This window comes from Brachyhypopomus gauderio, unplaced genomic scaffold (genome assembly GCF_052324685.1).
Source record: "Brachyhypopomus gauderio isolate BG-103 unplaced genomic scaffold, BGAUD_0.2 sc87, whole genome shotgun sequence".
Taxonomy (NCBI): domain Eukaryota; kingdom Metazoa; phylum Chordata; class Actinopteri; order Gymnotiformes; family Hypopomidae; genus Brachyhypopomus; species Brachyhypopomus gauderio.
Window position 1 is genome coordinate 346,376 of NW_027506908.1, and position 13,625 is coordinate 360,000.

The 13,625-nt window shown below is 43.0% G+C and overlaps 1 protein-coding gene across 17 annotated transcripts in view; it reads right to left on the reverse strand.

Moving 5' to 3' along the window:
- Window positions 1–362: 362 nt before the first annotated feature.
- LOC143493464 (uncharacterized) overlaps window positions 363–13,625 on the reverse strand; it is a 15,374-nt gene continuing 2,111 nt past the window's right edge. For 3 of the 17 annotated variants that reach the window (XM_076991897.1, XM_076991900.1, XM_076991899.1), the window contains 4 exons: window positions 11,998–12,108; window positions 7,379–7,573; window positions 1,935–4,861; window positions 365–1,861 (listed from right to left, as the gene is read on the reverse strand). In XM_076991897.1, coding sequence (XP_076848012.1) covers window positions 3,956–4,861; window positions 7,379–7,516 — 1,044 coding nt within the window. In that variant the 5' untranslated portion in view covers window positions 7,517–7,573; window positions 11,998–12,108 and the 3' untranslated portion in view covers window positions 365–1,861; window positions 1,935–3,955. The other 14 variants (XM_076991910.1, XM_076991908.1, XM_076991911.1 and 11 more) reach the window with 14 other exon arrangements.

The following is a 13,625-nucleotide window of genomic DNA, read 5'->3' on the forward strand; positions in this document are numbered from 1 at the left end:
TTACCTAGAAGCAAAGCAGGGCACACTGCAGCTGAAGCGTCATCATAACTACTACTGACAGATCCAGGGGCAGATGCTCATCACAGGAATGGATTGGTGTGACTTTGTTGTTTTTGCTGAGGAGGACATGTTGGTGCAGCGCATATTGAAAGATGCACAGGTAATTAACACCATTAAACAAAAGGTGGACCATTTCTTTTTTCACCTATACATGCCCAGATGTCTATAAACTCAGTTTGTATGTTTGTATATATTGTTGTATTTGTTTAAAATGTTCTTATAACCCTGATAAGGATCTGTAGAATAGAAAAACATTTGAATGTCATTGGCACAGTTCTGATATTTAAAAAAACAACTCAATAGACAAATCACAAGCACTTTGTTTCAAAATAAAATTATTTATTTTCCTTCACTTTGTCATTGTTTTACATTTCGTCAAGCTTAAGTACAAACAAGTGAAACATTTATATTAAATATTAAACATTAAAAGTGAAGCCCATTAGATGTGAAGTAACTATTTACAAAAAGTAAGTGGTCATAGTTCAAACTGCAGGAAGTGTACATGAAAAGTAAACACATGGATAACATGCATATGCACCCTTAAATATTTATCACAGATTTGCAACATTGGTCCTGGGGGCTATTCCACGAAGCGAGCTTATGAAAGCGGCGCTTATTAGAGTGAGCCTCGCTTGAGTTAGCCAAACAGTTCACTTCCGTCTAGTTCCGTTCCACTAACGAAATCCAGACTCAACCTGTTCCCGCTAATTCAAGCCCGGCTTTTGTAATCGGCGATAATGCGCGTGCACACAGTATTTACACAGCCTCACTAATCGATATTCGAAAAGGCAAGAAAATGTCGAAAGAGCTGAAAGAACGAGCAGCTTTTTTTTCTTCTGCTGAACAGGAGCTACTCATACGTCTTTATGAGGAATATAAAGACGTTATTATGAAGAAAGGCAACACGTCCTGTATTAATAAAGCCAGAGAAGCTGCCTGGCACAATATTGCAGACAGATTAAATGCGTGAGCATATAATTTAACCCATTCATTGGCATTTAAAAAGTGTTATAGTAAATTAATAATGTTAATAATTTCCTGATTTAGAAGTAACATGAGCGGGGTTAGGAGAACGTGGCAACTGTATAAAATATTTTAGCAACCAGAAAGAAAACTGCTACTGCTGCTGCTGGTGGTGGACCTCCTGTAGCAGCCCTCACTCCTGCAGAAGACCTTGCTTTAGAGCAAAACAGCGGACGCCCCATCATTGTGGGAATCAAAGGAGGAACATCATCTGATCCTGTCTGTCCTCATGATACACAGCCTTATGTTAAAGGTAGGTTCAGTTGTTTCTCAGATTTTACATTTTTGTTCTTTGTTTCTTCTGTCCACAGGCTCAGCAAGACAATTAATACATTTCTCTTTCCAAAAAAAACGCCTTTTGTTTTATGTTAATAGTGTTAATGAACAAATGCAAACAAAATATTCCCTTAACTAAAGTAAGTGTTTGCATACATGTCCCTCACAGCTCTACCATCCATGTGGTCTGCAATTAAAATGTCGTCTTCCCATTGCTCCAACTGCACTCTTGGCATTTCTTCTTTTTTCAGTATTGCCACATTGTGCAAAACTGCACAGGCTGCTTTAATGTCACAGGCTCTCTCAGGAGTCACTCTGAGATGGCGCAAGCAGTTAAATCTGCTGTTTAACTGTCCAAATGCCATCTCAATGCATGCCCTTGTCTTTGAATGTGCACGATTGAACCTCCTCTCTGCATCTGTTGTAGGGTCTGCATATGGGGTAAGAAGAAAAGGTTGGCAGGGGTAACCCCTATCCCCAAGCAGTAAGCCAGGAAAAGCACCTACGATTATAAGGAGAAGAGTTAAACACTGAGGCCAAATCTGCACTATTTTGTGTGGTTGGAGTATTCTTACCTTGGGCAAACCTCTGTGCCAGTGAGGACGCACGAAATATCCTGGAATCGTGCACCGAGCCGGGCCATTTTACCTCAATGTTGGAGAATAGAAATTGGCTGGTGCAAACCATCTAGAACAATGGCAAAAGTGACAAAGGGTGAAAGTTATTCAAACCCATGAACTGACATGCTTTACAATTTCTGTTGGGTAGGCAAAACTTGCATGTACCTGTACATTGATGCTGTGAAATAATTTTTTGGTTCACATAGTCTGCCTCCATGGGTACAGATGGAGCCTTTATCCAGATGTGAGTACAGTCTATAGCACCAATGACATTTGGAAATCCTAGACAATTCAATGCGTTTTGAATTGAAGGAATTTTAGCATGAAATAGTTGATTAAGATGAATACAAAGCACTTTGGTAAGTGCTCTGGATAAGAGCGTCTGTTAAAGTCATATAAATTTAACTCCAAGTTACTGATCAAACCAACACTACTTCTCATGAATACATGCCAGCTGTTCTGAAAAGGATGGGAAGGATGCCTCTGTGACCAGGGAATTTAATGAATATATTAAGGAAGCGCTTAAGCGCAAGGTAAACCTTTCGAATTTCGCTGCAGAACGTTGCCTTACTAAGATGTTATGCATCCCCAAAGCTGTACAGAAATGCACGACTGGCAAAGAAGCACAAAGCGATACAGACTGTTTGGGGTTTGGTAAGAGCTTTACTACGTCTAGTGGTCTTCTCAATATATGGCCCCGGTAATTTACAAAGATATATAATACTGTGTCTTCTGAACCTGTAGCATCGGCGCAGATGGAAATTCTGAAGTGAGGGGGACCAAGCTGTACAATATATGCGTTTATGCTTGTAGATGCTAGATTTCGGATGGGGTCAATATAAATCTGGAGGGGACATGTCCCCCCCGTCCCCAGTGCCATCTGCGCCCCTGACCTGTAGTGCTCAAATAAGTAGTCATCCGGAAAGCCCAGTGGATCTGTCCTGTCCTGGAATGACCTTGGAGCTGGTAGCATGAATGCTCTGTGCACTACACACGCTCCCTCATCTACTGGATTCTCTACAAATGGGCATGCCATGGTCAATCAGCCTTCAGCCTTCACTGTTAGCTGCTCTTTTTATAGCTTACATTTTGGATTATTTGTATCACCTGTATGAAAATCTTGGTAAAGTATTTGTCTGTATCCATTTCCTTTTTGCACCATTAAGTTAACCACACATTTACATTATTTATACTGAACATATGTAAATTGCAAAGTGATATGATTTGCTTGTAATTTGAACACAAAAGAGGAAGTATGGGGATAAATATATACCTAAAAGTATCTTCACCTAAATTACTCAGTATTAATAATTATTAATACTCAGGTACAAAGAATTGTATTTTTTGTGATATAGAGTTTATGCTAATGTATGTTTCTGCACCATAACTGCGATTAGACACTGTATTCCATTTTACACTGACCTGAATTTGTGAAGATTAAACCAATACATTAAAATGTGCAGAAACCTCACTGAATAACATTGAATATGTACTCTTAAGATCGAAATATAAATTGCATTTTGAAATATAATTATTAAATTTTGATAATAATAACCTGCAATCATTCCAAACTAATAATTACAGTACTCAATTAAATGTATAAAGATGTTATAATATATGCTACATCCACAGCCATTTAATGGATAGAACTGCAGCGGAACCTTGTTCCTCAATTCAGTTTCCCGGATGGCGAGACTGACATCACGCTGCTCAGCCAATAGAAGCGGTCCGGCTAAGCTAAGCCTCAACTCTAGCCTGGTACGGAGCAGGTTAGTTCAAACGTATATGTTGCTGTAGTAACTGAGCGAGGCTCAAGTCTAGCCTCTTTTGTGGAACCGAATTTGAGCAAAATGAGCCAGGCTTGTCTTTAAAAGCCCGGCTTACTGAGTTAGCTCGCTTCGTGGAATACCCCCCTGGAGTACCATTGCCCTGCTGTTTTTCCTTATTTAGTAAACCTACCTCAAATCATGAAAGCCTTAATTGCAGCAGGGAAACATCAGGAGAAATTCTGTAACATTTCTAAAATAATAACAAAAAGCCCTGTACATGAATGTAAAAAGTATTCTTGGGAAAGAGCAAATGTTATATATTCTGTACTCATACAGACCTTTCCACCATCCGAGGCCCATTTCTTGACAAGAGGACCATTCTGGTAGCTGGAGAGAAGACATGCCACAGTAAACAATTTGATTGATACTTCCTGTGATGGAGAGTGGTATTACAGTGTCAAATAGTTTGTTTTCTTTAATTCGTCTAATCATCCTCTCCACATGTACCCTTAGACGTGCAATATGCTGGGTCTCTCTCACATCATCTTCCAGCATCTGTGTTCTCTTGTGCAGGAAAGCAGGCCTGTGTACTTTACAAGGAACCAGGTCATCAACAAGGAATCCCTTGTCTACCATAATGGCCATGTGAGGTGTCAGTAGAGATGTGATGCCTGACTGCCTGAAGATTTCCTTGTCACCGAGAGACCCCTGGTAAAGTGCTGATACAAATGTCACAGCTCCATGTGGTGCCATCCCCAACATACCTTTGAAAGTGCAGTGGGACTTGTATGTTGAAAATACTTCACTTTGCAGCAGTAAAGATGATGGAGTCTGGCAGCGAAGCTCTGTGCAGTCAATCACTACCTGTGTGTCTGGGTACCTTGAGAACTCCTTGGGCAGGTGAGCCTTTATGACTTCGGGTGGCATCCAGATACACATGGATCCCAGCAGGGTGTAAAGGCCTGTAAAGGGTGTAAAGAAGTTGGCCCACGTAATGATGATCCGGCTCACAGTGGTGCGGTGAATAAAAAATCTGTGCCCAAGATCCCTCTGTTTTAGGCCAACCGACAAGTACATCAGAAAGAGGAACAGCTCTTCAATTGGTGTTAGCTTCTGGATTGGGCAAAAACAAAGAGAAAACATACACAAATTATATTTTTAAAAGATTAAAATAATATACACAGTCCGGTCACATTATAAACAGCCCTTGTAACCGTACTCTTTGTGGATGTTTTCAGTTAATTAGGTTATATAGGATCAGATCATATAGCACTTTGTAGTTATACAATAATCAGACTGTAATCTCAATGTGACCTCAATGTGACAGACTCCCCCACCAAGGGCACTACCCGTCCCGGGGTGCCAACAGGACCCAGTGCCCCGAACCCACATCGGGAGCGGGAACATTCCCTACTCCAGTTCTCAACACACCTCTACCATATTGTTCTTACTGATAAACATGTGTGTGTTAAGAGCTGGGTGAGGGAGAAAAAACATGAACTGTCAACATGGATAGCAAGGGTGAAATACCTGATTTAAGAAAATGCAAATATTTGTTACTACCAAAATAACGACATGAACTGAATTTTAGCCAGTCTTTTCAACATCCAAATAGTGCATTGAATACACCAGGGATATATTTTAGGATTCAAGCAACTGCTGCACGTTCGCCTGCTAAACTTAAAGTACATTAACTGCCTGTAAATAAAACGTATTTTGTATTCTACTTAGTGCACTACACAATGAGTGGGGAGCTATTTGGGTCATGATCTAATCAAACACAGCTACACGGTTACGCGGTTATGTCTTGTGATTATCCGTCTCACCTGTGGCTCGTCTCGTCATCACTTGGGGTTTATGGGGTCTGTCTATTTAATGTACGTTCGCGCAGTGTCCTGTGCTCGTCGTTGTCTGAGTCATACGTTTTCTGTGAGTAGCTGTGTGTTCAGTCATCCAATACAACATTATGCTACAGTCAATATAAACAAAGACAAAGTAAAATTAGCAGCGTGGCATCTTGGTAGTCTAACCTTGCTACAACCTTTTGCAGTATGGCTAAAGCCCACCAACTCCATGCCACCCAACATGCTAACAAACTCTTTTCAAACTAGAAATCACAGCCACATTAGAATTATTGACATTAATTCTACACTGACATTAGAATGGAAACATTATTTGACAAGATTCGATTAACCCACACAGTTTCCCTTATTGATGTTTCCGTAGTTTGAATTACTTGCCAATATAATGTTAACATTATTTATAGTGATCCTAGCAGACCTAGCAGTGGAGTGAGCAGGCAAAGTCATTTCACTAGCCTTACTGCAAAGCTCCTCTGACTACATAGTCACTTAACAAAACATTTAGGCTGCATACCGTAATATACTTCCTCAGGTGGGACGGTGAATTTTGGTATGCAGTGATATAGTTTGTTTTTGGCAAACAAAGCATGCATTTAAAACGATAGGAATGATTCATCCGTTCAGAAAACTGGAACATTTTGTCGAGATACGGCCATGGGTGCAAAAGAGCATGCCAGGGTTGCCAGCTCTCACGCATTGAGCGTGAGACACACGCATTTGACCGTTTTCACACGCTCTCACGCCACAGTTCCGATATCTCACGCCAATAAAAAAATCTAGTTTATTTACCTCTGATCTATATCTATCAACCACCGGCGATCGCGATATAATACTTAATTTGTGTCCATTTTTCACCGCCCCGGTAACGTTCGCCACCCCCCGATCAACAATTTACACTCGCCACCAAGTCCAGGTTCAAATCTCCCTCCAAGCGATCTTGAAAAGTTGGCAACCCTGGCATGCTCCATCACCGCCGTCTCCGCTCATGTTGCTGTTATTTAGGAAAAGAACGACTAGCGACACCGAACTTGATTTTACACCTCACAGACACATCCTTGATTGCTGATAGGCTGTCACCTGTGAAAATACTATCGGGGGAGGGGAGGAGAGTTGTGTGTGGAAGTAACGAGTAACGAGAGCTGGACAGAAATGTAGTGGAGTGATAAGTACTGTATTTGTTATTCAACTGTAGTGAAGTGAAAGTCATAAGTATTTTTTTAAAAAACTTAAGTAAAGTACAAATACTCAAGAACTGTACTTAAGTACAGTACTTAAGTAAATGTACTTCGTTACTGCCCACCTCTGGTCACGACAGTGCTGGCAATGCTCACCCAAACAATAGCTGCTATTTACCGTAGAACAGGACAAAATCTGGTTAATAAAGTATACAGAGAAAGAGACAGATTACAGTCTTTTTTTTTTGTTAATGGCCCACCTCCACCCCCCAATCTTTGGAGGACAACTTTGTTCTTATGTACAGTTCAAATGACAATTATAACAATTCTGTATAATATAGTGATAACAATATGCAAAGTGATAATTATTGGGGTTAGGTGGACCAAGAAAAGAGGGGGAGAGAAAGAATAAAAAGGGAAAAGACAGAAGTGCAGGAGGAAAAACAACCAGCTCAAATGACTACTGCAAAGAAGAGCAGAAAGTGTACCCAAGACATATAGCACACATGACTGTGATGTATGTGTATGTGTGAGTGTGTGTTTATGTGCAACCTAAAAGTGCAACATAGTATAAATGTACGGAATATGCTTACCAGCAAGGGTAAGAAAGCCGCGACAACATTCCCCCAGAGGCCAGAGGCAGGCAGAGAAAGACCCGGGAATCCCACCCACCCACGGCCCCTCCAGGAGCAGTGGAGTCCCAGGGCCGCACATCCCAGTGACCCTCGCATGCCCGCCCCCGCAGGCGGGAGAGGGAGACCCCGGAAAGCGGGGTCACGCAGGGTCACCTGCGGAAGAGAAACAGGTTAGCAGACTCTTCTAAAAGCAAGGCAAGCTACAAGACTGGGAGAATGCCGCCAAAAAGAGTTCCACCAGCAACGAGTCAACCACAGCAAAGAGAAGATGACCCGCTTCTAATCTCTAGCACCGAAGCTGCGTCTGGCGACCCACCCGCAGATGTAGAACAGCTGTGTGCAATGCTCCAGAGCTTCATGACAGAGCAAAAAGGAAGGGATGACTATTTCCAAAAAGAAGTAGCAAAACAGGAGCAAAGATGGTGCTCAATGCAGCACCAGTTCGGTTTACTGCAGGAAGAAGTCCACAAGGACCGGGCTGCAGGGAGACGCGAACAAGACTAGAGTGAAGAAACAACGGACTTCGCTCATTCTCGGATTATACGACGCACTCAAGCAGAGAGTGCAGACCAAGCAAATGAAAGTGAAACACGGCAATCTACATCGCAAGTTTCATCACACACAGTGTGGCCAACACCAAGACTGCCAACGCTAAAAGAGTCAGATGACATCGAACACTTCCTCACAATGTTCGAACGCATAGCGCAAACGGCAAACTGGCCAAGTGGAAGTTGGGCGCTACATCTGGCCCCGCTCCTGGAAGGAAAAGCCAGGGCGGCTTACGTAGCTATGGATGGTACGGACATCGGCGACTACCACAAAGTAAAAGACGTTATCCTGCGAAAATACAAAATAAACAAAGACACTTACCGCCAGAGGTTCCGGATGAACGACATACTCGAGGCAGAGACACCACGGGAGCTCTACACTAGGCTGAAAGGTCTCTACGAGAAGTGGATGACGCCACAGGAGAAGACTAAGGAAGAGATTGGCGACGTGATCATGCTGGAACAGTACCTGCGCATGGTCAAGCCAGAGCTCAGGAGGTGGATTATTGAGCGTAGTCCCGGGTCAACTCTCCAAGCGGTAGAGATGTCAGAGGCATTCGTGGCAGCGAGATAGACAGAAGGCAACTTCCGCTTTGACGAAGTCAACAAACCGCGTCAGCACAACGAGTTTGGTATGTTTGCTGGGGGACGGGGTAGTATTCCGATGCCACAATATAGCAGACCACCTACACACGGGCGCTCGAGTGCGATTAATGTGAGAGCAGCTAGCGATAGACGCCCCGCAGATAAAACACTACGGTGCTTTAACTGTAACCAAACCAGCCACAAAATTAGTGCTTGTCCTAATTTATCGAGTAGCTCCAGTCGTTTGTCGTACAGCCTGTGGTGGAAATTTGGTGACCTCCTGGTGCGTGTATACACAGGCGACGCCAGACGCAGTTCATAGGGAACTGTCAGGATCAGGGGATCTAACTCGACAAGAGTCGAGAGGTTTGGCGGTCGAACTCCACGGGGGTGGGGGGGGGGGGGGGGGGGGGGTTATACAGGTGGCACCATCGGTGGTTACCGGACAGGGTAACTGAGTGAGCACCAGGTGGCCACACGCAACTGTGGGTTGACGAGCACACAGTTTGCATAAAACCAGTGAGAGTGAAGGTCGCGCTCTGTGTGAGTGTTTGTGGTATGAGAGAGCGTGGGTGAGTAGTTGTCTCTCTCCGCAGAAGCAGCAAAATGGGTGCATGTAATAGTAGCCGTACTGACGGTGAGGTCAGTGAGATACTGTGTGAACATCCTAGAAGGGAGTGCAGTGATTTGTTTTAACGGGGCATGGATTAACCCTGAGATCTTCGGGGGAGAACGGGCCTGAGTCCGTTTGAGATCTTATTTGGCAGGCCGCCAAATACAGTAATGATGCAATGATGCCATGTTGAATTATTGTGCAAACCTGTCCTCTCTCTTGTCACAAGTTCGAAGGGCGGTGAAAGAGGCGTTACCTAAGGTCCACAGCACAACCTGGAACATGGATTCACGCCAGCCATTGCAAGAAGGTTCTTGAACCTGAGCAGACGAAGAGCAGTCCTGAAGCATCCCAGCTTCTGTAGAGTGAAAGGAGGGTGTTCAGGCGCCTCAGCTGAGTGGGTGGAAGTGCAGATAGGGCGTGCCCGCACTCCAAGCACAACAGCTGTCAAGAATGGTCAACTATCACCCACCATGAACCCTGTGCTCTTGCTCATCCGGTGATGGAGCACAATGGCAATTGTTGTTGAAGGTTTTCTGTGTGCCTTGTATGCTGTCACTTCTGAGGAGTTGTGTCTTGCAGGCTGCAGACACGGCGCCAACACCTGAGGACCTCACGATGTGGACGGATGTCAAGGCCACAAATCTACCACCTGATGTTGATTCTGTTTGTAATCAGGTGTAGTTTGTTTGACCATCCATGTACTTTCTGTAAGTGACACTACGATCGAAAGCCTGTATTGGAGTGGTCTGTAGTCGATGTGATTTGTCCATAAAGGACAAAAAGGACGGAAATGTGGTGGAAATTTGGTGATTTCCATTTATGTCAGGCTTTCTTAGTATACATTAAACACATTAGATATAGGTGTTAGATCTTTTTACATATACGTGTGTTAATCATGGCACTGAAGCCATTCTCGTGACTTCAGTAGGGCTCAGATGTGTGTGCGTGTGTTCTCTGGCCTCGGCTGAGGCCTAATCTGATGTTCCTCTGGTGTTCCTAAACTGACCTCGCTGGAGACGGCTAATCTCTACTTGGAAGGGACTACGGCGACACTCAGTCTGTCATGACATCACGAGGATGCTGAGCTTGGAGGGGACATGCGTAATATGCATCTGTCAAATCAGTGTTAATTATTTCATGTATTGTCCAATCACATTTGGTTGATCACCTCGTGTTCACCTCGTGGACACCGTGTGTATTGATGATTAAACGTATAAAAGATGAGAGTTTGGAATGGGGAATTAGCTCTCTCTGTGACAGACACCTGGCGTGTTTGTAACGGAGATCTCAGGGGTTAATCCATGCTTTGTTGAAATAAATCATTGTACTTTATTATCTAACCCAACTGCTTCTGACTTTTATTGTGCTCACCATTTAAGGGTTTCAGAATTTCTATCACAAGCCCAAGGAGAGTTTAGCTTTAAAACTGTTGATGATACTAAAGACAGCACAATTACTGTAAAAATAGGCAGTAGAAAGTTCAAAGCGCTCATTGATACGGGAGCTAGTCAGACGCTGGTATCGGCTAAATGTTTTCCCAACAATGAAGTAGTACACACCGGGAAATTACGGGTAAAGTGCATACACGGGGACGAGCAGGTATATCCCACAGCAGAAGTAAGCATAGAGGTACAGGGGCAGGCTTATCTGTTAAACCTGGGTATAATTCAGCAATCTCCCTACTCCGTGATTTTAGGCAGAGATGTACCCGTTTTAATAGACCTCTTAGCAGATAGGCAGAAAACAGCTGATGTAATGGTTGTAACCAGGCTGCAGGCTAAGCAGGAGAGTGTAGCAGGGGAAAATCAGACCCTCTTGAGGGAGTTACCCTATAATGAGACTCCTAAAATTTAAAAAGTCCACACGACAAAAAAGGCAAGATAAAATCAGAGGCACTGCTATAGAGGAACAAGTAGAATGTCCTGATATAGAGGTAGACGCATTGCCTGGTAGCGTGGCGCAGTTACAACGTCAGGACAAGTCACTTGAGCCACTATTCCTAAAGGCAGAGGAACAGAGATCCAGTTCACAATAATTAGGGACATTCTTTTCCGAGTAAAGGGTGAAATAGAACAACTTGTGGTACCTGTAGGTTTGAGGCAGGAAGTACTTAAATTAGGGCATTCTGACCCATGGGCAGGTCACCTCGGACACGCTAAAACTCAGAGCAGAATAGCGAACCGATTCTACTGGCCACGTCAGCAGTTAGACATAATAGAATTCTGCAAAGCATGTCCAGAGTGCCAGCTAACCGCACCAAAAAGAAAATCAGACAGACAGAGTACCCATGATAAGCTTACCGGTTATTGACGTCCCGTTTTCACGGATCGCCATGGACGTAGTAGGTCCCCTATCCAAGAGTCAGAGCGGCAAACGCTATATTTTAGTAATTGCTGACTATGCAACGCGCTATCCAGCAGCATTTGCACTAAGTAAAGTGAAAACACGCCAGCTGGTTAATGCCCTTCTACAGTTAATATCCAGAGTAGGCATACCACGTGAAATACTCACAGATCAGGGAACAAACTTTATGTCCAAGCAGCTTAAAGACGTCTTTGCGTTAATGGGTATAAAAGGCATCAGGACGACCCCCTTTCACCCAAAAACTGACGGCTTGGTTGAGCGCTTCAATAAGACCCTGAAGTGCATGCTTTGCAAGTTTGTGTCAGAGACTGGCTCTGACTGGGACAAGTGGCTCCCATACGTGAGCCTTTATTCCAAAGAATAAAGAATAAAAGATGATAAAGCTAGGGGTGATTAAGCCATCCAGCTCTGGCCCATCACCAAGACTCTAAAAGACACGTGATTGATTATAATGTTGTACTTACCTGTTCCGGGATACTCAGGGGACTGGCGGCCCATCCAGCTCCTCCTCTTATAGTGGCCGAAGGGCCCTCGGCCTACTGAAGGAGGGGAGGGGGTTACAGTTCCTGGAATACCTGAGGACGGAGTTGTATGCAACAAATGGACATATTAATTATTATTCTTGTCATAGTAGTGCACTAAATGTAAAATGTTATGTATATATTGTGTTACTGCAGTAATGTATGTATGTCATGTTTGTGTTTGTAGGTAACCCCTGCTAGTAGTAGTGGTGTGTCCCAGCTTAATTAAGGGGAGGGGCTACTAGTATAAGAGGCCTTCCTCTCAGAGGCTAAGGAGGTTGAGGTTGGTTGGTTAATGTTGGTTGTTTGATATTGGATGTTATTGTGTTGAGCCCAAGAAACGTAGGGGCTAGACTGGCTGCTGATTGCCAGCGCTTACTGGAGGTACTGCTTATAAGCCTTTGCGGGCTTGAGTACTTTTTATATGTTTGTTCTCCTTTTATACAGTTTTTCTTTTCGTTTACTAGTATTGGTGATTTACTCCTTTGCTGGAAAACACAATTAAAACACCTGGATTGGGAACACCAATGTCTGTATTCACCTCACTCTCTGTAGTGAACCCACCTCCATATTCACCCACTCGTAGTACCACGCTCACAGTATGGTTACTAGGGGTGTTCATAATGTGACCGGACTGTGTATATTATTTTAATCTTTTGTCTTTGTTTTTGCCCAATCCAGAAGCTAACACCAATTGATGAGCTGATGAGGCCTGATTTCCTGCACAAGAGAACACAGATGCTGGAAGATGATGTGAGAGAGACCCAGCATATTGCACGTCTAAGGGTACATGTGGAGAGGATGATTAGACGAATTAAAGAAAACAAACTATTTGACACTGTAATACCACTCTCCATCACAGGAAGTATCAATCAAATTGTTTACTGTGGCATGTCTTCTCTCCAACTACCAGAATGGTCCTCTTGTCAAGAAATGGGCCTCGGATGGTGGAAAGGGCTGTATGAGTACAGAATATATAACATTTGCTCTTTCCCAAGAATACTTTTTACATTCATGTACAGGGCTTTTTGTTATTATTTTAGAAATGTTACTGAATTTCCCCTGATGTTTCCCTGCTGCAATTAAGGCTTTCATGATTTGAAGTAGGTTTACTAAATAAGGAAAAACAGCAGGGCAATGGTACTCCAGGACCAATGTTGGAAACCTGTGATAAATATTTAAGGGTGCATATGCATGTTATCCATGTGTTTACTTTTCATGTACACTTCCTGCAGTTTGAACTATGACCACTTACTTTTTGTAAATAGTTACTTCACATCTAATGGGCTTCACTTTTAATGTTTAATATTTAATATAAATGTTTCACTTGTTTGTACTTAAGCTTGACGAAATGTAAAACAATGACAAAGTGAAGGAAAATAATTTTATTTTGAAACAAAGTGCTTGTGATTTGTCTATTGAGTTGTTTTTTAAAATATCAGAACTGTGCCAATGACATTCAAATGTTTTTCTATTCTACAGATCCTTATCAGGGTTATAAGAACATTTTAAACAAATACAACAATATATACAAACATACAAACTGAGTTTATAGACATCTGGGCATGTAT